We start from the raw sequence: 26,507 nt of genomic DNA, 5'->3' as shown, positions 1-26,507 counted from the left end.
CTATGCTCTGAATAGTTACTTGTCTCAATCAGAAAGGAGGAATTAAGTGAAGAATGGGTTCTTCTGAGACAGTGACTCTTTGAAAGCTAAGCCACTGAATGTTTATCTACACAGAAAGTATCTTGATAACTTTGCTACAGCCTATTAAAATATTCTCTTCAGCGTGGCTCTTGCAATCCTGATATCCTTGGCTTACTTATGAAAACGCCTTAGCTTCAATAGAAGCAAATAATACAGGAAAGTATAAATACACAAGTCACATGCACACACTGAACAGTATTCTGTAAAGGATAGCTCTACTTAAGGGATTAAAGGGTTCCTACTCTTATTAAGTTTTTATAACTTAAGACAGCCAATGCAAATTCACACTAAGAAATCAGACAGTAGTTTATAAACTGTTTTATGATAGGATTTTAGTGCACTTAACATCTGCGGACATGGAAAGCCAACTTTTATCTGACAGTTATGCAAAACATCAGCAGACTCCACAAACTACAGCCCAGCATGTTTTTCTAATAACATTTAGGAGGAGAAGAAAGTGAAATTGGTTTTTAGAAAATCAGAGTGAAGAAATGTGAAACTTAGGCACAAACTTAGTTTGTGAGGTTACTTCAATGACTACAATTTTGAATTTGACAAAATCCAAAGAAAACAAGAATAAAGGTAACTTGTTAAGACTATCGGCAACAGTCTTACACTGAAAATAGTTTTAACGAAACATTTAGAGAGCACACACACTGTTTGTGGGCATTTCTTTCATGTAAATTTAATCCCACTACTGCCAAAGGGTAAACAAAGCTACAAAATTAGGACGTTACTGAAGGTTTCACCAAACTTTTTACTTTTTACAGCCATTTCTTCTAAATAATTTGAATATTAAAGATGGGATTTTTATGGTTATAGACTGAATCATGTAATCTCACTGTTAAAGTCTGGTTAAAGTGCTTTAACTTATTAGAATATTACCAGTTACTCAGAAGCAATTTTCTGGAAGAGAGAGTTCTACAGATATTTCTCTCAGCTTCAAATACTTCTCATAAATGGAATTCTCGCACAGTCTCAAGCTTCTGCAGCCATGTTTATAAGAGGTGATGCCATCCAGGTCTGCCATCAAGATTCCACATACTAAGCACTACACACATTTACTTTGTCAAGATGCAACACTTAAATATTCAAAGCACAAATTAGTCATCTTTACCTTGCTTCTGTTCTTGTCTTGACCATGTTCACAGCTGTCCTGTCCACTCTGAGTAAAGTGCAGACTACTACTAGAAACCTGAGGCTCTTTGTGACTGTCTCCAAACCAAGAGAAAGGCATGCAAGTGGGAACAGGAGAATCTGAATCTGATGCAGACAGGTTGTTGCCAGAATCATCCAACAGTTCTCGAGAACCTCTAAAATAAGTTGTTTTTAAATAAAGCAAAAATGAAAACTCACAAGAAACAAGTGAACAAAAATATACACCACTCATTTACACCAGTTTCACAGCACAGTTGATATTAAGAATGAAAACTGAGACTTGTCTTTGAAAATCCATGAAAAATAATTTGAGTTATCGGTTAAGTTAAGATCTTTTTCAATATTTCACAAAATAACCGAACAGTTCCAAATATTTGATAATTCACTCAACATTCTTTTCCTTCCTAAGTAAAATATAGTTTTAGTATTTAAATGGGGTGTAACATGTTAGTCTTATGAGTCACTTTACAATGTAACCTTGCTTTACTCTTTCCTCTATGCTACCTGTTTTATTTTAAGTACTTCAGAACTTTTAGTTCCACTTTTTCTTATATCATGAGATTAGAAGCTCATCCCCATATTTCTATAATAATCTTTACAGAATTTTGCCACTGCTCTAGTTCAACGTACTTTAAGGTCAAACATTAATGATGATTTCAAAGAAATTCCTTAGTTGAAAATGTTAGGAATGCAGCACGTATTACTGAAACAAAAAGCACAAATACCTGCTATCCAGAGAACCTCTTACACTTTCTTTCTCTTGTTTCTTGCCCTTGCCCCCAGATTTCCGTAATCCACTGAAGTGAGAAACACAATTTTCACGTAGTGTTTACATTTACACAGTGCAAAACTTTTTTCAGTCAGTTTCAACAGTTATAAAAAGCCACATTTGCATTGTCACACAGAGCATGATTTAGTAGATTACGCATACAATTAAGTAGTCATTTATATTTAAGAACCGTGACCGAATTCTGAAAATTTCTTTCAAAAATCACATTTAACCAAGATGAATACAGAAAACACACAAAGAAACATAACATTCAGTGAATCAACAAAGGGAAAGAACATAATTTTATTGCTATATAAACGTGCATCTCAACAGTTTGTTTTCAGAGAATATGATACTATCCAAGAGCAACACTGAAAGCCATTTATTTCCAAACTAAGACAAACAAATCTTACCCAAAATCTGGAAATCGCCTTTTGGACTTCCCTGATGATGTTCCTTCATTTGTTTCTACAGCTCTGTCTTCACTTTTTTTCTCTTCTGTTTTCCATAGAGGGGTGAAAAATAAAAATGTTGTTCTAAAAATACTTGCAAGTTTCAAGTATTCATGATGAAAATGCTTCTAAATAAATAAGATCTTAAAACATGAGAAACACAGTGTTTACAACATTTACAACAAACTGTTGACATTCTCCCTCTGCACTTCTCTCCCTCATCCTGGGTCAGTAGCTAGTCCAGGCTAGTAGTTGGAACTTGGGCTAATGTATGCTTGCTGCTAGCTACAGAAAGCACGTCTGACCAGCACGCTAGCCAACACATGGAGAGTAGGCTAAAATCTAAAAAGATTCAAATCCTAACAAGCTGAGTTTCTTAGAAATACCATGGTATCATGGTATCTAAGTAGAGTAACATGGTATGAACTACTAGGATCCAATTTTTCACCAGAGGGAGAACGTTCAATTCGAACTTCTCAATTATTAAGTGAAATGAAGTGAAACATTTAAGCATAATACTACCTGTGATTTTAACAGATTAATGCAAGTCCTTGGAAATTCTCAGGTTACTGGATTTTTATTTAACTAAGTTTCATAACTGTGCTGCCTATGAAAGTGTTTTTTTTTTTGTTTTTTTTTTTTAAGGTTTTAAAAATAGCCATTATGTTAAAGTTTGCATGATGAATAGTCAAGGATTTTTTCCTCACCTTTCCTCTTTTTTTTTTTTTTTTTGCCTTGTTTTCTGTTCAACAACAGAACTTTGTGTCATTCTGAGTACAAAGAGAGAGCTTTCAATACTAATCCTCATCTCTGACGCGCTGCATTAATTACCTTTTCCGGGGACTATGCCCATTTTGAGAAAATGTTTATGGTGCTTTGGCCATACAATTAGATCTATACCTATACATGTGTACCTACATGGCTTTTAATTTATTATTATTATTATTATTAAGATTTTTAAGTGTAAGCTAGGACAGAGACCATTTCTAATGAGGATTTTATCATAGAGATATGAAATAGAGAAAGTAGGACATATCTTGTTGTTCAGGGTATTAAAAGAAAGGTTTTGTCTGAGCTGTATAGGAAAGAAATTATAATCCAATGTTAACTGGCTAAAAAATACATCAAGAAGTTTAAAGGTTATCTGATCCCTTTTTCTTGTTATGTATGAGGAAAAAAAAAAACAACAGCCAAATATTTCCATCAAACAATGATTAGTAGTGAGTACAGTAATCATAGTCCCTTTAATCTCTTTCGAGTGAGAAATAAGACAAGATGAACAATGTAGCAATTCCCATAATGTTCAAAATCTGTATGTTGTTTAAACATCTGCATCACATCTAGAAAAAAGGCCAACGTTAAATTTTGCTGAGAATTGTAAATCAGTCAAACATACATTGCTGCTTATGGTGCTAGTGTTCGGCAGAAATATTTTAGGATCCCTAATGACTATACATAGTCTGTGACATAGCTCTCCTCTATCTTAAGTCAAGGCAACTATTTAGACTCTTTAGGTTTGTAGACTGAGCTGTTATCAACTGTTCAACTGAAACAGTATTTATTGTGTAAGTAGTTTTTAGATAGGACTTTAAAAATGTGAACTTGTCCATCTTTCTGAAATATCAAAATATGCTTAAAAAGGAACTTTTTCTTACAATCTGTTAAATACTCTGCTTTCCTTTGTTCATATAATATCAAAGGCATATGCTATGCAATCACAACTGCTCATCCTAGATGAAAATTACACCTTTTCTTTTTGTAACAGTATACATAAAAATATATGTTTACAGATTATTCAAATTTGGAATTTAGTTTGAAAAATCCTAATTGAAAATTTCATGTAGTGATAAACTGAAAACAACACAAATATTAGTCAAGATTCTTTCATCTTTTAAGAATGGAAGCTTAAAGTTAGTAGTATAAGCTTAAGACCTAGATCAAGAATGTTAGTAGAAAAACAATGCAGTGCTCCCACAAAAAAAGAGACATTTATTTAAACTGGAGGAGTTCATTAATATCTGCTTAATATTTTCAGGAAATTTAAGTATTTCAGTATTTCTTACATTCTATTTGCACAAAAAATACTATACTGACGTTACTGCTTGATACTACACTGATAAATATGTACATGAGAACAGACTAAAAAATAAATTCTAATCCTTAGCAGAATGGCATGAAAGTTCTGGCTGACATCCATTCAGATCTCAAAATACCTTAACACGCATATAAATTAATTTTAAATCAAGTTTTCAGACACTTAAGGGACCCTGATCCCAGCATATTCAATGGATACAGAAGCAATTTTGCAGGTCTATTGACTATTCTCAAAAGCAACTCTTTTTACACAGACTACATTACTTCAGTAGTGTCTTGGCAAAGGCCAAGAATGTGGCTCCACTTCCAAAGCTGTTTGTCGTCAACTGACACTTCCTCAGGAAGAGAAACTGACTGGCTGGACATTAAATGCAAGCAACAGTAAACAAATTCATATCTCAGGTAGAGCTAACGAGAAAGTTACCATCTTGATGTCCAAATTGGAGGGCTTAAACATGGCATTATGTGGATGAATAGTCAATTTTAACTTTCTTCAAGTGTTTAAGAACGTGCAAATGTTGCCTCAAGACTATGAGGTGTTTTTTATTTGTTTCATTCTTACTAATCATCAGGTTTTGAGTACTATAAATGACAATCTCTCCACTATAATAACTGGCATTACCACTTCTTCCTCTTTTGATCCTTTTAAAGAACTATGTTCATTTCATTACATCTAATGGAAACTCAAATAAAACAGAATGCAACGTTCTTACATACATTCTTGCTAACTTCAGATTTTCCTGAAGAGTTAAGAAATGGGTTTAGAACAAGTAATTAGTGGTCAGTTCCTTTTCTTACTAAGTAGTTTATTGCTCAATAATAATTTATATATAAAACAATAACAATTCCAAAGTATTAAAATAACAATAAAATTTTAGGTCTTACCCTTGGCCTCTTTTCCTTTCCCTTTTACTTCTTTTTGCTTAACATTCTTGGTATACCCTTGAGGAGAATTTGGAGTCACCTCTTCAGGAGTTGAATGAGTGGTGGTTGTGATGTTTTCACTATTTGGTTTGTGTACTGGAGAAGAGTGTGTGGAAGCAGAAGGACTTGACTCTAAAGGACTTTCTGTGCTTTGTGTTTGTTCAGGCTTTTCACTCTTCCGCTCTATGTCATCCAAATGAGGCAGAGTTAATTTTTCACTTATTTCTGAGGTCTTCGTTAGACACAGAGTGGAAACTTCTTTGTTGAGAATATCATCTTCTGAATCCTCATCCTTCAAGAAATTTAGAAGTAACTTTATAAGTATGATATATAATCATTTATTTAATTTTTCATTTAATCTTTTGCCATGATTTAAGGATATTCTATGTCATGCACCAACTTGCTCAGTTCAGAAAATAACAGTTACAATTTTAGCTTGATGACTTGCAGATATCATCTACATGACATAAAGCTGGTTTTATAGGCTCTTATAAGCTTTTGCACATTCCAGATCACCTTTATCTAGACAATTTAGAAAGATTCTAGTACATCTTGCCTATTCCAATTCAGTGTAATCACTTTTAAAACCCTTTCAAACAAAGTAGCTCTCCCTCTGTGACAGGTTCTCTCATATACTAGTTATGTACCTTCATATCTTCAACTGTTTTCCCCCCTTCACATCCTGCACCAAAAATCCCATTTCTTATTCTCACGTTAAAATTTCTGCAAGACTCTATAAGCTCATGAACTAGTTGCTTTTTGTTGTTGTTGTCGTTTGTTTGTTTTCCCTCTCTTCTCTTTTACTTTTTCCATTAAAGGAGACTAACAGTTGATGCCTAGAGTCTACTTCAATTAGAATTTCATTGGCTATGATACCCAATGTGTTGATAAGTACTTAATGATGATACTAGCCAAGATGATAGGCTTGACATGGAAAAGGGCTATCCTTCAGGGAGAACACAGATACAGGCCATATGATTATCTTAGTTCACAGAAAAAAAAAGAATAGAATCACGCTACAAGCAAACTTTACTGGTTTTCTGTACTGCTACCAGATGAATGAGTAGAAACAAAAGCACAGAGACCTGAAGAGCAATCAGTATTACACTGCTATATCATAACACCAAATTACATCCTTGAACAAAGTTTATAACTTCTAACTTTCAGCTTTCTCAAATAGAATGAGAATGCCGCTATATATTTTAATGAAAATACAAAGTCAATAAAATCAAACACAGAGTTTATGAAATTGCAAACCCAAAGTTCCCAAGTTTAAATTCAACCAAGATGTCTGAAAAAGGGAAGGCTGAAAGTTAAGGGGACACACAAAAAGGGGCACACCACCAAGGGAAGCCTCTTAGAGAAGTCCTAAATTCATACAATTATTATGAATGAAAAACTATGCTAAGAATAGGTAAGCATTGTATAAGTAGAAATGGAAACAGGAGAGAGTTAGGTATTGTTAGATGCGCCACTGGCAATCCAAGTCCAGACAGAAGAACAAAAGTTAGACAGGGCCACAAATTGTGCTAGAATATTTTACTGCTATATTTTGTTATAGACTTAAGAGATTACATATAGAATAAAATATTTCAGAAAAAGTCTAGTTTTTGAAGAATATTTATAATTATTGATAACTCGCTTCAGATGAAGGAAATGCAACATAGATAAGCACATTCCACAACATACCACTCATACTATGTCGGAATTTTTCAGTATAAACAGCTTACAGTAAACTTGAATATTCTTTGCTAACTTCAAATTAACTATGCTACAATGAGCTTGCCAGAGATCACGTATGTGAACCTGAATAAGACTTTTCCACTTGATACACAGCATAAAAATCTCATGCTTTGACACAGCCTGAATGAAGCTTGGACATCACTTCAAATTGAGAATACAAGTAAAACTGAAAATACATTCAGGCTTTTGAATGCCTAGTTTTCTACTCATATTGGTACCTGTAGATTTGCAGTCTGTTGTCCAGCCCCAAGAGATTCTTTCAGCTTTGATCGAGAAGGTGGCTGGCGTTTTACTTTCAAAGCAAGCTGAGCTTTCGCTTTGTGGGCACTGGTGTCTAGTCTGGGAGTATCCCCAACAAAAGCATCAAAATCTGTAACAAATACACACTCCTTTAAAAGAATATTAGCATGCGAGTTTCTCCAACTCACCGTTCAGAAAAATATTCAGAAGCTAATCAGCAGATGGAAAAATTCTGATTTATTAATATACGACAATACTGTTTTTATAATGCTGTAACATTTTAGCATTGTGACTTTATGCCCCAAACATACCATCCTTTGAGATAAAGACCCTTTAAAAAGTACATAAGCATCAACAAAATCTTGTTAAAATATACATCTCATTTGAAACACTGCCTGATATTGGGTAACATTCTGGGAATAAAATTACTACAAAACTTAAATCATGAACTATGGTTTATATCAAAGCTTGCTACAACCAGCAGAACTGGTCCTAAACTGATGTATGTCAACATTTTAGCCCTGCTAATATTACCGGTTTTATTACTAGAGAATATGAGGAAAAGTAAAGATAGTCATCTTTCCCTCTCTCTCCCCATATTCCACACAGCATTTAGGAAATTCTGAAAATGTTGGAGGACCTCTTATCCAGCAAGAGTTTTGTTTGTGTTTTTTTTTGTTGTTGTTGTTTGTTTGTTTTCAATAAAGAAATCACCACACACATATTAACGCCCCCTAACTTCTGTTAAGTGCAAATCAAAGATGTAACACCTACTTACCAGAAATTAACATCTCTGAAGAATTTAGTCTTTCCTGTACTGATTCTGTTTCTTTTTCATTCTCTTCTCTCATCTTTGACTGCTCATTATGCTGGCTTGGATTTTGACAACCATCTTCCAATAAACTCCCACTTCCAAACATATATGGCATTTTCTCATATACTATTAGTTTACTTTCAAGCTCTGAAATCTGCGAGAATTGAAGTGTAGAAGTGAGAAACAAATCCTCAAGAAGGCAGATGTTTGTTTTTAAATATAACAGTTTTACCTTTTCCTGATACATTTTCAGCTGTTCTGCATATTTCTGGTCTCTCTCTTCAAGTACTCTTGAATGATCCTCCTCTTTTTTCATAAACTCTATTTCTCTGGTGAAAGAAATTCGCACATATATATGAAACAATAGTATGTAGAAATGTAGAAAAATACAGAAAATAAATATGCCCAGCTGCATTTACTAAAAATCTTTCTGTTAGTAAGTACATTGAAAAAAATCAACCTGCAATGTATCATAGATTCATTAATCTCAGTGTCACAAAGTGATGCATATATTTGTGTATATAATATTTACTTTCTTCACAGAATAAATCACTTAGGACACTAATTCACTCTGGGCTGAATAAGAGCCACTTTACCTTAAAAACTGGCAAGCAAGTTGAACATCAAATATATGCAGAACTCTAATAATTGGATCTTACTTCTACAAACATACACACATGCAGTGTACTACAGCATTTTCTTACCAAAAGCTATGGTAGAACTTTCTGTAGGGAAGTAAATAACATTTTAATTTTCTACTTGGTTCCTCCTACAGAAATTGCAATGATAGGTTATACAAAAAAGGAATAATGATTACCAGAAGGAAATAGAAATAAAAGCTACTTTTTCCTGCAAGGTAGACTCAAAAGCAGCATCAAAACTTTTGAAAAACTTTTTCAGAAGTTGACTGAAGGTATGGAAGTATTGAGCATGTATAGCCCACTGCCAAATGACAAAAAGCATGTTAAGCAAATCACCCTTTACATATTTTTGTTAGTTATTCCTCATGATGTACAAAATATGCAAGAAGGGAGGAGAGACCTACTTACTTTTGTTGGTAATCTTTGAGCAATTTCTTGGCCTTGTTGTACTTCTTTTCAAGGGCATCACATTGTTCTTGAGTTTCTTTAAGGTGCTCATTTACTGTTTTGCACAAACTCTGTGCTTCTAACCAGTAGGTCTCCAACTTCTTAATTTTTTCTTTGCTTTCCTCTAAGTTTTGCTGAAGTTGGGCTCTATTTAATTTCCATTCATTTTTTTCTGCTTCAACAACTTCTAACTGAAAAAATTAAGAATTAATAAAGTAATCTGAACTAAAAGATGGAATAAAAAGTACATGTTTAGTAGAAAACAGTTAATATCAACTTATCAATAATACCAAAACAAGACACAGAACTTTTAAAGAAATCATATCAACTCCTCCAAACCTTGCTGATATGAGTAAGTTCCAGAACTCAACTCTCAGGTGTCTTTTACTACTTCCAAGAGTTAAAATTAGTAAAATCTTTATTGTTATTTACGTTGACTCGTTAAATATCTTGCCATCTCCTACCATCCCTGGACAACCTATTCTGACATAGTTGCACTCCAGCATTTACTTACTGCTAAATTTTTAATTTGCCTTAGATTACATACCTAAAAACATTATTGAAGGAGGTATCTTACCTGACAAACTCCTTAAACAATTAGCTATCCAATTAATTTTTTCTGGCATCTAGTAGTAAACATCACCGATTTCTTACTCTCTGTAGCAATCAATATGGCATTCTCAGTGGAGGGAGTTACAATTTCCCCTCCAAAGTGCTTTTTGGCAGTGAACGCTCTCCTATGTATTTGAAACAGTATAAAGACAAGCTCCCTGTGCTACTACTTTGTTACCAACAGCTTGTTTAATAAAGCTAATGAGAACAGTAGATTTTCCCTGCCGCTTTAATAAGACAAGGTGATCTTAACAAAGTATTATATATCCCTGGACTAATAACTAACAAGAAAAGCAAGCAATCCCTCAAGGAAGGAAAGAAATAAGCCCCCTTCAGCTTAACAGCAGTCACGTTACAGAACTGAATATTAATCTATGTGAAGTTCTCTGGTCCTGGCCACCTTCTCTGGGGATACTATTTGCACTAAGGAAACTGCTGCCTGTAAAATCAGTTAAGATCACCTCCTGATGGAATTGAGATGTTGAAAGGATGAAACATTTTCTGAATTAAAAGAAGTGAGGCAAGAAGTTGTACTAATACCAACGTTTTTAACAGCTTTTTAGCAAACCAGTGGCCTAAACATCAGGAATACTGCAAAAAGGAATACCATTAGAAAGTTATATCAGAACTATCATAAAAACACAAAGAAGTTTCAGCTGCTGTGACTCTCTATACCTAGAGCTCTAAACTTTTGCAAAGTGCAGGAAAAACTCCAGTGGATACTGTTATTCAAATTATTGCAGTCTGAAGCTTTATCTTTGCCCTGTCTCCTGCCACCCTTTCCCAATGGCATAGTGCGACTCATCCTAGAGCACACATTTCTTGTGAAGAAAACATCGAAGGGTAATGGAATAAAAGCAGCTGCTCACCCACAGCAAACATTTCTAGAAAAAGACCATGCACAGATCTTCATCAGTGGGAAAAAAAGTAGCAAAAAGAACAAGAAACACTTTCTCAAATAAATCAGAAGCGTTGAACCAATCCTCACTGGAAAAAAAAAAACAACAACTGGAACAGCCTCTCTCCTCAAAGGTGGTCAGAAATGTGAGAGAGGCTAAGACAGAAAAGAAGGTAACAGAAATAACTCTCTGGTGACAGAAAGTCAGGCAATAACCACTGTCTACAAATTCCAAATCCATACTCAAAAAACAGGTTCTCTGCACTGAAAACATTCTCTCACTTGGTTGCGATCTGACTTTATAGAGTACCCAGCTAAATTCAGTTTGATGGTAAGCAGTAATGTTGAAGCACTCATTTTAAAATGGCACTTTTTTCAGCACATATTTGAGGATAGCTCTTCAGCTTAGAAATACCTGTCTTGCTTAACACAGTACACAGAGCCTGAGGCCTAAAAGCTATCCCTTGCGTTCAGCTTATTCTTGGTAATATTTGCTATTAGAAACAGTAATTAAAAAACAAACAAAAAAAACCCCCCAATCCCGTCACAATTCTTTGAAAACTTACCTTCTCCTTCAGTTGATTCACTTCAGCTACCGTTACTGCATGTTTTAACTGCAGCTGAAACAAACAAACAGAAATTTGCAGGAGCACGTAGGAAATAATACTTGAAATGCAAGTTTTAAGTATTTGTCTGATCTCCCTCACATGAAGTCAGCTTATTTCTTTGTCAACTACAGAAGAAGTAATCATGAACTCAAAAAAAGAAGTTAAACTACATGATCACCTATTGTATACAAAAAATGTTGAGTTTTTAATATTTAGATAAGCAAGAAGGTTAAGATAACATTTCAACATGCTAGGAAAATGAGAAGGCAACAATGCAGTTGTGACAACAACTTGTACATAGAATCAAGTAAAAATGTAATAGTACCATTTTTTTAACCTATCAGTGCTGACAAATAAATACACAAGGTTTGATTTGAAAGTAAGCTTTGTACTTCACAACAGAAATCTTCATAGGATAGTTACAGATGGATAAAGGCTATATCCAAACCAAATGTAAAAATTACTGTTAACGTTACAAGAAAACAGCATGCATATGAGCGTAAAGGCTTTTTTCTGGCAATCGTCAGTTATTTCTTATTTAAGTTTCCATCTATTACCCTGGGGGACCTTTTTACTCTTTAGTAAGGTGTAATATACTGAATATTAAAATAAATGTATCCATAACTTAAAATCTATAACTGAAATTATGTTAATAACAGAGTGGTAAAGATTCTAGCTGGGAATTCTATAGCACCCCAAGTAAATATGACACCTTTAAAGATGCCATACATAGCAGCTATGCCTCTAGAAGAGAAAATGTAAATGCTCTCTATTTGAATTTCCAAACTATCGATCACTTTTTCGACATCAGAATTATCCAGAGAGCAAACTTGAGAAGGTCTGCAAATATTTATCTTTTATAAAAATAAGTATGCACAAATAGCCTCTGAAAGTGCCAAGCTGAGACCAAACAGCTTCTTCGCAGCGTATTTTTCTTCTCCCGAGTGAAAATCACAAGTACTTAAAGCTACTAAAAAAACCATAAGCCCCTACATGCTGAACAGTGCACCACTTAAATCCCACACTACAATCCACAGCCCTGAATAAGGCCAATAAGGTTTTTAATAAATCCACTGGGAAAAAGGAACCCCATTTTCCACTTGTGTCAAGTAGGGGATCACATAATGGAACCTCCTACTGGTTCATAATTTCTTTACTTTCCCCTTCTCAACAAAACATTAAAAACAAACAAACAAAAAACACAAAACAAATAAACAACACAGAGGGAACAACTTGGAAAAACCCTCTAAACCAAAACCAGGCCTATCACCAGAATCAGCTACTTTTACATACACAGACCTCATCATCTACAGCAACCCTCAGGATGTGGGAGGTCTATGTTTAAAGGGACATCTATAAGAGAAATTTACTGCTGCCAGTGGGAAAATAAACTCAAAACCACAATGATGGGGACATGAAGACCATTCAACATTCAGATTCTCCCTAGTACATCATGAAGAACAGTCAAAAAACTGCTATTACTATACCTCTTTAAATTTAAGAAGAGATTGTGCTGAATCCATATCCAGTGGTAAACTGATATCTTCATTTTCAGGAAGATCAAAAACTTCCACAGATTTTTCATGTAGATGTGATTCATATGTATCATCATCATCATCATACTCATCGTCCTGAAAAAAAAAATAGAAAAACATGACATCCAATAACATTCACAGTTTATAACACGAAGGCAGGGATTTTCTAGGAAGAGTCAGAGGAGGGTGAGAGAATGATTAAGGGCCTGAAAGCAACTCTCATATGAGGAAAGGCTGAGCAACCTGGGTCTGCTCAGTCCAATAAGCACAAGGCACCTAGGCTTCCCACCAAACAAGGGGTGATGGGCAGAAACCAGAACACAGGAAGTTCCACACTAACACAAGGAAGAACTTCTTTACTGTCAGAGTGATGGAGCACTGGAACAGGCTGCTCAGAGAAGTTGTGGAGTCGCTTTCTCTGGAGATATACAGGACCATCTGGATGCCTATCTGTGCAACCTGCTGTAGGGAACCAGCATTAGCAGGGGGTTGGACTTGATGATCTCCAGAAGTCCCTTTCAACTCCTACAGTTCTGTGATTAATGCAAAGAACTGCAAAACTTCTCAACTAGTTACTATTCTTTTTTAGTTTCTTCTGTGGTAACTTTTAAAGGAGATCTGCAAATATTTTCATCAAAATTTCTCAAAAGAGAGTTAAGTAAGCCATGGACAACAAAATCCACAGGTCATGTTTAAAAATATCTTTTGGACTATTGGTGAATACAGCAAGTAGTTATAACTGCACACTTTGATAAAGGTCATATATTAAATTTTGTATTTTCTCTTTTAATCAGCTTACCTGTTTTATCTTTTTTTTTTTTTTTGCTTAAATTTGATTCAAAAAGCATTCAACCCACTTGCAGAAGTAATTGTATACTTTAAAATATATGCGTGTGTATGACGTTTTACCTGCTCTGTATCGTCATGAACATAGTGCTGCTCATACAGACATCTCTCCTGCTCTAAAGTCTCACTGATGAGGCGGGCTACTTCACTCTGAGTCCCTGGCTTCTCTCTGCCAATCAGAAACCTACAAAAGAACAACAAATTACCTTGCAGCAAAAAACTTAAGAGATATTTAAGTGGTTAGTTTGTCGTACTCTTGCCCTCAGCAAATTTTCCATAAAATTTTCAAGCTATAGTTTTGTATTCTCCTTTCATGAAAAACTACAATTAAACAGAAGGTATTACCTGATAGAAAACAGCACATACCTCACTGTGCCTTTGGTGTTTTTGAGTACAGTGGCTGCAAAGAACTGAGTAACTCCCACTAGACTTATACCATCAACTTCCACAATCTGATCATTTACTTGAATTCTGCAAAAATAAATACTTCAGATATCAGTTCAACAAAAATATTTTACTAGATAGATCATCGACATAATAAATATCACTTAAAAATCCCTAGTACCTATAATAAGGAACTTGGAGTCCCAAGCATTCCACTGCTTAAAACTAATCTCCTGATCCTCAATTACTACACTGATAAGCAATTAAAAATTATGTAGTGTTTGCCTTGATATTTTTATACTATTCACACACTGATTGGTGTTCTGGATTGCCAGCTAGATATTGCAGCACTTCTACATGTGGACATTTTCTAAGATTTTCTCAGACGTCCTGGATGAAAACCTAAGCTCATTTTGAAAAATGTCCTATATTAAGTAAAATAACTGCATTTTAAAAATTTAACACAAACCAGAAATGTAATATTTATTCACTTGTAGTCAGCTTTTGTAGCTTTACTCACAGTATTTGGCATATCAGATGAAAATGACTGGGATCAGCCAGAAATGTGCAAGAACCGTAATCAATTCAGTGGAAAACTCACCGTCCATCTCTCTGAGCAGCTCCACCATCTGTTATTGTTTTTACAAAAATGCCCAGTTTTTCCAGCCCCTGATCAGCACCAACTCCCATTCCAATAATACTAATGCCCAGACCACTGTCACCTAAGGGATTATAAAATTTAATATTAGCCTCATAGTAGATGATATAACACTAAGCAATCGTGAGGGGTTTTGAAGTGTTTCAAGTCATTCCATGCAAAAGATTAAAATATGTACACATTTTATAAGCATAAATATATATTTAATGCATAAATATATAATGCATTAGAAGTTTTTTTCAAGTCCAGATACTACTGAAAGCTTTTTTGTTTTGTAGTTATGACTTCCTATTAGATTCAAAGTTTCATGGAACTTGAAAGAGAATTTGAGTCCAAAGATTGATGAGTGGCATATATTCTGGTGCAGACCAGCTGCTCATTAATGTAACCTTCCTAACTTCAATTAGGCATGACAGTTCATACTTAATGGAGGACTGTTCAATTAAAGGTCACTACACTGAACAGAACAGCTACGCATGAAAGCTGCAGTCTACATTCAAAAATTCAAGAACCAATTGCAGCAAAAATACAGTTTACAATTACTTTATCTTTTCTTCTCATAGTATCTCTAATATTCAAGGTCTGATTCACACCTTTTTCAATTTCCACAGGAAATACTTCCATTTTTTCCACCCTTTTCTCAAGTTCATATTCAGCTGAGGCTGCCACAGGGTCAACTTCTTCGTTACGTCTATCATAATCTTCATTGGAGTAAGTACTGAAAACCTAAGAAAGGTGACCAAAAAAAAAAAAAAAAAAAAGGTGCTTAGTACTTTCTCAGCCCCTTCCAAACACAATATAATTGAAAGAAAAATCAGTAAGGAAATTAAAGTGGTATTTCTAGATATCCCATTTTCTAAACAATCATCAATTCAATGAGTACTGCTGCAATATAGTTTCCAGTTACATAAAAATAACATTTCAGAAGTTTCAAAGCAATCACTTAAACACTTTTCGCTTTGTAAATACACCAACTATAAAAGAAGTCAAGGAAATCATCATCTCTTTTTGCTTGAGGTAATTTTTAAGGACTACATTCCCCTGAATCCTTTGTTTCTCCCTTCCCCCAAACCATCTGCCAATTACAAAGCCTCCACCAGATGCAGATTTCTGATTTTGCAGGGAATGATGTGGTTTCCCAGGAAAAGGAAATGCCTTGTTACATACATTACTATTTTTAGTAGTCACTCCAGCTGAATTTCTGAATTGATAAAAGATAAATAAACAACACAAATGAATAATGAGTATTAAGATAAATCAAGGAAAGAAGAATGAGCTACATGTAACATGCTTAATTTCACTTATCAGCATGTTCATTAATCGGATTCAAAACCATAAGTTAGAGATAAGTCATATTTCCCCTCTTCAGCTATCTGATAAACAAGGTTTATCTGCTCAAGTTTTTGCAGGCACTGAGTGTTATCCTCAATATATCTGCAAGACAAAACCAGTTATAGACTGCAGCTGCAATCTCCCTAATCACGAACGTGTAGTGCTGACACAAAGTTCATTTACACTGGCCTACTAAGATTTTACAAATTCTGCATTTTCACACAAGACAGGTACCTAAAATCATGTAAATGTGACAGAATTAACTGTAATTAGATATTACTAACATTCTGCCAGTGAATTTATATCCACGAGTATACAGTGCTAGCTCTGCATGGCAGTATATTCAGACATAGAAAAACAGATTACTAAAAAGTGACTGATAATAACTCAGAAATTCACACAGGCATCCTTCCTGGTGCACCTCCAGACTACAGCTGGAGAACTGCTCACAAACTGCTGTGTGCTACAAAACACAGCCATAGATTTAATGGAGCAGTTCAGCAAGCAAGAGTAGGTCCACTTGGTAGACAGAAGAAGAAACTCCTTCTCAGAAGTCTTGTTTCCTGGAAGGCTCTCTTACTGAGGGAAATGAGGATCCACACTCTTCCCAGGTTTTGCATACAGGTAAATAAACCAACAGACTCCTCCAGACTACCATCCAGACACTAGAGGGCAACAACTGGCAGCAGATTAACAACCGTTACACTGAGGGTCACCCTGTTCTGTAAACTTTACAGAAAAGTTGCAATATAGACAAACAAAGCCATCCAAGAAGCCTTATTTTACCACTACCAGAAAGAAGTTGATAGACTTCTTTGAATTAGTTCAAATCAGCTCCCCAAATCAGTAAACAGTAGAAGCATGTGCGTTTCATGGAGCACAGTTTTCCCTTTGGAGCAAGACCTGTCTACTTTGGTTCCTTTACATCCCTCCCCTTCTCCCCCCCCAAAAAATAAAAAATAATAATAATAATAAAAAAATCAGTGTCTCCAAAGATTATAGCTGTAAGAGAGGTTCTAAACTAACCATAAAAAAATGGATAGTAAAAACAAAAATGAAGATGACAGTAATTTATTTGGGAGACACTGACCATCATTATTTCTTTTTTTATTTCTCTAGCACGCAGAGCACAAGATGGTGCATGCAGTCACCAGTAAAGGGAGGACCACCTCCTACAGCAACAGCCAGCAGGTGCTGGAGATTCAGGGGGTATAGGGTTACACCGCCTGGAAAGACTGAATGACACACAGTACAAGCTTCAGGCCGCCTGTCTGGAAGTTTTAAACATTATGAAATATTTTTCCAACTCAAAAGCAATAGCTTTGTACTTGAGAGTCTCATGGAATTTGCCCAAGCTGATGCAAAGCTGATGGATTGTAAGAATGGGAACGGAACACAGAATTTAAAAGTAGGTTTGAGTGATATTTAGCACTGTTATACATAGCATAATGGCAGAAACACAGAAATGCAGATGAAGACTACTAACACTTCCCCACAACAGCTTCTTGAGGAAAATCCTATCTGAACTCAATTGTGACTAATCTATTTGGAGAGAAAATCATACTTTTCTCTTAAAATATCAGGTGGGAACTGTGCATGGCCATTTAAATAACATTATAAAAATCACAATCCCACAATTAAGAGAAGACAGAGCTGTTTTAAAAAAGTAATGAAAACTGTCTTTAGATAAATTGTTTTGAGGGAAAACATGGATTTACCAATACAAGACAAGCAATACCAGCGACATACAACTGGAAGACAAACGCTGCAGTAACAAAAAAGAAAAGCAAGAGCACAGTAAAAAAAACCCATAGACAAGGGCAAAAGGCAGATGTTTTTACTGTGTACATAGGGAATCATAACATGGGATTTATCTTCTAGCAGACAAAATGGTTAAGTTGTTGACATTACTGTAAAAAACACAGAACTGTTTGGTGAGCATTTTCTGCCAAGCAGCAGAAGCAATATTAAATACAGTTAAAATGTGGATAATAAATAACATAAATTACAAGTTACAGAGTTTAGAAGATTGATGAGAAAGCTAAACACAGTTCATCCCTGCACTGTGTCTGTTAGGGTTTAGGCACTGAATCAAACACATTAGGAACAAAAGAAATTCTAATCTTACTATTTAAAAGGCACTGCGAGCCAGAGACAGTAAAATTATGAGTGGGAAAGAAAATAACAACAAGACACAAACAAAACAAAACAAGCAAACAAACAAAAAAAAACCCCACAACAGTATTTCTTCTAAATATTTTTTTCTTTTAAAAGGTAGGATGATGATAACTGTGTCAAATGTACTCTGGGCTATTAATAAGCTAACAATTATTAAAAAAAAAACACAAAACCCTCGGAACTCTACTGAAAACAAGTATTTAACAGAGTGTAGATAGGTTGTGTTTACCTTCCTTAGTGCTGTTGGACTGTACAAATATTTAACTTCCAACATACCTTCAAATAGCATGGCAATTCCCAAGAACAAGTTCGTTTGCAAAAAGAATGAGCAGCACTGAGGACTCTGACATTAAGCTCTCTGACCAAGATGATATTAAACATTAATACTAAAGAACAGAATACAGGAATTATGTAAAACTCAATAAAGATTTTAATAGAAGTTAATCAAACAATTCTGATCTACCTTTTACAACATTACAAGTTATAACAACAATCATATGTTGGTAAGCTAGTTGTTTGTAACACATACTGCCCCAGGCTGCTTTGATGATGTTAACCAGTTCCGGCTGGCAGCTACCTGCAGACTGCACGAACTTCCATTTCTCAGGGTTGACAGAATGGGTTGGAAGGGACCTCTGGAGGTCATATTGGCCAACCTCCCAGCTCTAGCATGGCCAAACTGATCTTGGGCTCAACTCATTTCTAACAGAGGTGCTTAAGCAAACACAAGTTATTGTCTCAACACCGTAGAAAACCAAGTGAATTTGAAAGTCTTGTATCTTGTTGCATCTCCAGAAGGTTAACTGGTTAACCTACCATTGATACCTTCTGCACCCAGGAAAGCTGATGAATAGTGAAAAAAAACTGATCTGAAAGAAATAACTTCTTTTACACTCAAGTCCTCTTTTCTTCAGAATGAATAAAAGTAATTTAAATCCAAATAAGTTCTCACAAAGTGCTGAATGTTTAAGGACTACTTTAATTAAACTGCAAGAATACATTTTCAAATATATACTTAGTCCTTGAAAAACAAATATACCTTTTTTTTTTTTTTTGGAGACAGAACTAATTGCATTCATTACACCAGGAAAATGAATCACTTTTGGAATGCAAAACTCAGTTAATCTCTGGCTAAAAGATACTACCATTCAGTTACTGCTATCATACGGAACTAAAAATCTCCATCATAACGCTTCAGTGCTGTCACAGAAAACAGCATTATCACAGAAAAACAACAATAATCTCACAATTCAAAGTCTTAGAGGTACTTAAAAAGTCCTCCTTTTAAACTACGCTCATTTGAGCAGAATGGTATTTTTTTTTTAAGAAGGAAAACTCTTGAGGAAGTTTTGCTTGCACAAGTCTCTGCTGTCAAGTCATAGAACACAGCCCAAAGACCCAATACCTATAATCATTTCTAGTAGAAATAATTGTTTCTGCACAATCAAAAGCATAATGTTATAAACACAATTAAACAGTAAAATCAACAACTGCCTCTAAGGGTTCCCATCTCATTAGAATAGAAGCAATTTCAACATCACTTTTAAATTCTAATGCAATAATATTCGTGGAGAAGCGTAACCTATGGAAGCAGTTAAAGTAACACTTAATGAGCTGGGAAAAAGGCACTGTAGTGTTACTGACACCCGCACCTCGAAACCTTGCCAAGCAAAGACTCAAGCAGTTGGTTCATATGTCCTCTGAAATACAATTCTTATGTTGATCATTCAAGTTTATTGACACTCAATAAAGCCACACAATCAAAACTGAAGTTATGGTTTCAGGAAAGTTGCCTAACGATGAACAGTTTGAGCTTTTTCAAAGGATGGCCTTGGGGATGCCTGGCAAGATGTTAAGTACCCAGGCAAACATGAATAATCATTTGAAACAGTAGCACTGAAGCCTGCCCAAGTATACCTACACCGAGCAGTTTACCCTTACAATCTCCCCCTCCGTTTGGAGGAGACATCACATTACCTCTACATTACTCCCTCTGTTTCTAAAAGCTACAAGGTTAGCTTCTTTTGGCCATTACGTAAGTGATGATTGACTCTCTGAGTTAAATCATTTCCTGTTATCAGATGCTTTGAATCAGCAGAGTTACCTTGTCTGTTTTCTGGTTTTATTGAAAAACATGAATAACAAACAAAGTTCAGGTTTGATTCAGAGCAGTTGGTAACTGTTATACCGGCTGACGCTACAAATCATTCCATTCAATGTAGCATTTTTTGGTACCAAACAGGTGGACTGGGGGGCTGTGCACAACTACTTGCTTGATCCTGTAGCTCTGCTTGCTTAATTTAACAAAGCAAACACACCAAACCAACACCACCACCAAGTTGGTTTGCATAAAGGTGTAAGGGCAGCCTTGCTCCAGATCCACAACATCATTTCCCAGCCAGCATATTCAGCCAGCATCATCCAACCTGGTTGGCATTTACATCTCCTGCCTGTTCTGTCCCCTCAGCCCCACTGAACGCCCGGCTGGCATGTCTGCCCCACAGCACCTCCACCTCAGTTCTCCTGAGGTCACACACTTCACAGTTTCATTTCAGAGAATGGTCAACTACTCATTTCAACCTGTTCCTAAATAAAAGGCATGGAACAAAAATATGCATGGAACATGCTTCCAGTTTATCAAATTAAGTCAATAAGCCCTTCAACTGATGTTCCTCTAAGCCAAGGAATGCTTTTCCAACCACATTTTGGAGAAATAAATCCAGAAATTCTCTGCTTAAAGATGAACAAGCGTGGCAATTACAGATTGAATTTCCCAGCCAATCTTTCCAGTAATGCCCAATCTTTTAATGAGGGAGAAGGGCAATCAACCCACCAAATTCAAAGTAAGCTGTTTCACCTGCAGTTGGCTAGAGAGTAGACATCCCAGCCCATATCAAACGCACAAAAAATATTCACTTCAGTAACAAAATACTTTGTCATTCCAACTTGAAACTCAATTCTGCAAGTGTCTCAAATTCACAAATAAACTCAAGATATTCACAGTACAAGGACTCTTGTGTATGAATCCTTACACCACAGAGGAAACGCCTTAATCAACTCATCTGAGATAACCAAAACTACAGTCACGTAATTTCCCAACTCTTAACAAAATGAATTCTAATGATACTGAAAGCAGAACATCAGTTAAAATGTATTTGAAAGCAAGTCTATTATGCAAAAAGTTAGCCACAACTACTTTGTTCTCTGCTATCAAAACTAAGTATAAAAACAAGCCTACTAATTATTGTTCTGCTGTTGGTCACACAGTATTCAGTTCCTGCTTGAGAGATTAAAACCCACATACACTGAGAATTTCTGAACAGCGCTAACATGTAAAGAGCTGTGACAAACTTAATAAGTTCGCTCATGACTCCACTGACATACATTTACCAAACTGTTTTTTCATAGAATCATAGAATCACCAAGGTTAGAAAAGACCCCCAGGATCATCCAGTCCAACCATTCACCCTTCACCAATGGTTCTCGCTAAACCATGTCCCTCAACACAACATCCAAACACTCTTTGAACACCACCAGGCTCGGTGACTCCACCACCTCTCTGGGCAGCCCATTCCAGTGCCTGACCACCCTTTCAGAAAAGTAGTATTTCCTAATGTCCAGCCCGAACCTTCCCTGGTGCAGCTTGAAGCCATTCCTTCTAGTCCTATCACTAGTCACAGGAGAGAAGAGGCTGACCTTCAGCTCACTACAACCTCCCTTCAGGTAGTTATATAGAGAGCAATAAGGTCTCCCCTGAGCCTCCTCTTCTCTAGATTGAACAATCCCAGCTCCTTCACCCCTCACCAGCTTTTTTGCCCTCCTCTGGACACGCTCCAGGGCCTCGATGTCTTTCTTACAGTGAGGGGCCCAGAACTGGACACAGTACTCAAGGTGCGGCCTCACCTGTGCTGAGTACAGGGGGATAATTACTTCCCTGTTCCTGCTGGCCACACTATTTCTGATACAAGCCAGGATGCCATTGGCCTTCTTGGCCACCTGGGCACACTGCTGGCTCATGTTCAGTCTAGCGTCAATCAACACCCCCAGGTCCATTTCCTCTACACAGTCTTCCAGCCACTCTGCCCCAAGCCTGTAGCGTTGCCTGGGGTTATTGTGGCCAAAGTGCAGGACCCGGCATTTGGTCTTGTTGAATCCCATCCCATTGGCTTCAGCCCAGCTATCCAGCCTATCCAGATCCCTCTGTAGGGCCTGGCTACCCTCAGGCAGATCGACATTTCCAGCCAGCTTGGTGTCATCTGCAAACTTACTGAGAGTGCACTCAGTGCCCTCATCCAGGCCATCAATAAAGATATTAAACAGGACAGGCCTCAGCACCGACCCCTGGGGAACACTTTTTTCTCACTCTCTTCCTCCTTCCCATCTTATGTTCCTGCTGTCCCATCCTACACGTAGAACTGGTCTCTCTTCCAAAGATACTTGAAATGACAAATAAATTTGTGTCGTATTTAAATTATCTCTTTCATATCATTCTATTTTTTCAATTTCTCATTAAGTAAACTATGAACAAGTTCCAGCTCTGCCTGCCTGTGCTTTCACATCAGTCTTGGCTGAGTATTCGCAGCTGCTAATAGCAGCAATCATCACAAAGATGCTGAACCTTTCAGCAGCTTAACTGTTGAGCTAATGAACTTGTATCCTACAAGTCTGCTTATCTCTGCCCGCACTCTACATAATCACCTCACCTCCCCTGCGACTCCTGCATCCTCCCGTGTTACTACCTCAAGTTTGTCCGGACTACATCTCCAGCGAAACCCACAAGTGACTCCACCTCCACCATTCCTCCCTTCTCTTCTGCACTGATGCCCTGCAAGCAAGACACAGCATGTACTGCACTGCTAGCTACCAAAGCCAGAAAGAATGGCAAATAAAGCTGCAGCCCTGCCACCAATGAGGATGTTAATCCGCAACACTCTTCAGAGGTGCTGATTTTCTCAAGATCAGGCAATATTTTAAAAATACTTTTAAAATCTCTCTCTCTCTCTTCCATCAAATCCAGGTGAAACTGCTAGAAAGTTAAAAGGTGGAGGGACTGAAAAAAACAGTGAGGATGGGCTGGCAATGACACTCATAACCTCATGTCCTCATATTTGTCTGCTTTTGTAGCATCAACAAGTACATCCAATTGGACAGCTAGCATGTCATTTAACTGCATTCAGTGAATAATTTCGTCAAAAATACACTCACATATAAATAGAAAGAGACAAGCTGCTCCAGAGCGAGGCAGGACAGAAAAAGAATTTATTTCCTTTTTCTGCTCAGATTTGGATTTTTTCTGTACAGCCCCATACCTCGGCACCAGCCTCTCTTCCAAAGTCTCCTGAAATGCCAAACCTGCCACTGTAAAACACACGTATCAAGTATTTCATGAAATCTAAACAGAAGAACACTTCTGATAAAAATAAATAAGTAAATGCCAAAGAAAGGCATACTTCTTCACGGAAAGCTGAACAAACGTCATAGAAACAAAAGGTCTCAATAAGGACCACAAACACATAAGAAATACTGGGTATAGAATTTTCTTAGACCACATAAATCTGTATGCACAGTTGAATGCATTTATGCTTCAGAAATATTTTCTGACTTCCTAGAAGACTGAAAGTTCAATAAAAGTTTAAAAGTTACCTTTCAAAAAATAAACAAACTCAACCCCCTGAAACCCAACAAAAACAAAACAAGGAATAAAAAACCCCACAATATTTTCACAGGTAACTTCTTCCTGCAGTTCATACCCACACTTTTGGTTTTTTAACCTCTTACACTGCTAAGTCTGTCAGAGGGAAATGCAGCAATCTCAGATGCAAGCAAAACACAACCAAACTACGCTCAAAACCAGGGGTATTTTTTGAGGAAATTGATTGAAGAGTACTGAGGAAAGAACAATAAATTTGAGATAAAAATAGAAAGTAAAGTTGTAGGACAAGATTGTTCAGATATAAGTGCTGAAACACCGATGCAAGCAATAAACAGAGCTTCAAAACACTTAAAAATCTGTAAATTGTTTCGTCATTAAAAATATCTTTAACAAAGCCTGATGGGAATACGCTGCCTCTGCCAAGAAAAAGCAGATGACTTCCTACGTGCCAGACAATTCTGTTCGTCTACTCTCAAGCTCAATTTCTATTTTCCTAAATCAACCTACTTCCATGTGATATACCAATCTCTTAATGCCATACAACCATCTCACTGAAGTGCTTCAGCGGCTGACAAACAGTTGACCATCCACATAGTCATCAATTATTCTCTAATTACAATGACAACTGAAGACAGTCCAGGGTCTGCTCATTTTCCACCAGTTAATGGACTTAGCTTTCTTATCTGTGTATAAAATCCAGAAGCGTAGAAGTTACAGTTAAAAACCCAGGGGATGTACGATGTTGAAGCAGTGCATTTTGTTAAACAATGACTGGGAGAACACACACTGATTTAGAAAAATTGTGCATCTCCTAAAAATGGTAGCATTTATAGATAGGCTGTTACACATTAAATCTAGCTCAAGCCTATCTTCATTTACTGCTTCATTAACTTCCACAGTAAGCAGTTCTGTAGTAAAAAGATCGAACAGCGTGCCAGGCTGAACAAGACTACTATTTGCATCCCAGCTACACATAGAACAGCTCTATTTTGATGTGTGAGACAAATGGCAATATTATGAAGGATTTGCAGATTCCCTCAAGAGCAGCTGATACTTGGCTGGTTAGAACCACACAGAAAGTATGAGACTGCTTTTAATTGCTTCACATAAGGAAAAAAACCTATGTTTTGCTCAACCACAGCAAATATAAAAGCCTTTATGAAGTTTGCTTTTGTTTTTAATTTACTTTAAGCCATACTCTTCACTTAATCTTGAAATAAAGTATTATTCACAGAGCTGGGGACAAACACCGCCATGCAACATAAACTGCTTAACGCTGCAAATCAAACAGACCTACGGATGTGAATAGTAGCTGTATTATCTTTTTGGGTTATCAGAGCTACAGAATTTCTAAGGATCATAAATCATTACAGAACTTAGTCACAGTGCTATTCAAGGTTTTGAGGACAAAGTTTGACACAGTCAGAGGTAAAGACAGCTGAAGAAGCCAAATTGGAAATGAGTGTCTGTTTTACCAATGGAAAGTTTCAGGATTACAAATGTCAAACTGCACCCTGTCATTACATCTGTGTTAATTAAAGCCTTTCAAGGTGATCACATAATTGAGAGCAAGTTTAATCTCTACATTACAAAAGCATACTGAAGTATAAAGGGATGACAGCACAGTTACCTGACATTATTTGCACTGTTTGTAATGCTGATCCCTTGTGTGGTTTATTCAGAAAACTTTAGGACAAATACAGAACCCTTGTGGATACCCTGGACAGCTGAGTGTACTTCACGTTCCTTATTGGCTTCAGATGTGGCAACAAAGGGCTAAAAATAGCCCACGTACCACAACACAAACCCAATCTGGCAGTGTAGTTCTGCTAGTAACTGCACAGCATCACTCTCTTCACAACTGCAGGAAAAACAAACCGCTGAGCCGCAATGCTCCTTAATGCTGCGGAGATCACACAGCAGCACTCAGGTCACCTATGGCAAGTAAGAAACCTTCCCCTACGTTGATTATCAGCTTCTACAGAACTGAAGCTTTTACTTCAGAAGTCTCATCTCCACCCATTTTCACAGGCACAGAGCGACTCCAAATAACATAGTATTTATATAAGCAGTCCATCCTTCCTGAAATTATCAGATCAAAATTACGTGTTCTTAAGCCTCACTACAGCTGTCAACAATTGCAGAGCTCCAGCATGGATCAGACACAGGGCTAACACTACTTGCTTCATTCAACGTCCCCTGGGAGCTCCTGACTCTTTCTTTTACTCAAAAGCCCTGTCAATTTCAGGAGGAGAAACTTCTCCATACAGATATTACTCAAGCTGTCTCCATTACCTACACCATATCCCACGTTTGCTTTGAAACTATCAAATGCAACGGTCAGAGCTCTATCATTGCAGAGACTCAACGATTTGAAAACACGCTTTTTCTTCCCCAAACATCTTCTGAATGTTTTGAATTTTCCACCTCAAACACCTGC

The 26,507-nt window shown here is 36.5% G+C and overlaps 1 protein-coding gene across 25 annotated transcripts in view; it reads right to left on the bottom strand.

The window, feature by feature from the left end:
• PPP1R19L (protein phosphatase 1 regulatory subunit 9 like) overlaps positions 1-26,507 on the bottom strand; it is a 113,391-nt gene that overhangs the window by 11,258 nt on the left and 75,626 nt on the right. For all 25 annotated transcript variants that reach the window (XR_006939789.1, XM_046943443.1, XM_046943442.1 and 22 more), the window contains 14 exons: positions 15,498-15,630; positions 14,848-14,968; positions 14,229-14,333; positions 13,926-14,046; positions 12,969-13,112; positions 11,440-11,493; positions 9,325-9,554; positions 8,508-8,604; positions 8,240-8,429; positions 7,440-7,591; positions 5,440-5,770; positions 2,422-2,506; positions 1,965-2,036; positions 1,199-1,394 (listed from right to left, as the gene is read on the bottom strand). Coding sequence is in view for 24 of the 25 variants with exons in the window: in XM_046943443.1 (XP_046799399.1) it covers positions 1,199-1,394; positions 1,965-2,036; positions 2,422-2,506; positions 5,440-5,770; positions 7,440-7,591; positions 8,240-8,429; positions 8,508-8,604; positions 9,325-9,554; positions 11,440-11,493; positions 12,969-13,112; positions 13,926-14,046; positions 14,229-14,333; positions 14,848-14,968; positions 15,498-15,630 (2,031 nt within the window). In the remaining variant the exon portion in view is untranslated. The remainder of the gene's footprint in view (positions 1-1,198; positions 1,395-1,964; positions 2,037-2,421; positions 2,507-5,439; positions 5,771-7,439; positions 7,592-8,239; positions 8,430-8,507; positions 8,605-9,324; positions 9,555-11,439; positions 11,494-12,968; positions 13,113-13,925; positions 14,047-14,228; positions 14,334-14,847; positions 14,969-15,497; positions 15,631-26,507) is intronic.

The sequence above is a fragment of the Gallus gallus genome, chromosome 7, assembly GCF_016699485.2.
Source record: "Gallus gallus isolate bGalGal1 chromosome 7, bGalGal1.mat.broiler.GRCg7b, whole genome shotgun sequence".
NCBI classification, from domain to species: domain Eukaryota; kingdom Metazoa; phylum Chordata; class Aves; order Galliformes; family Phasianidae; genus Gallus; species Gallus gallus.
This window is presented reverse-complemented; position numbering and strand designations above follow the sequence as displayed.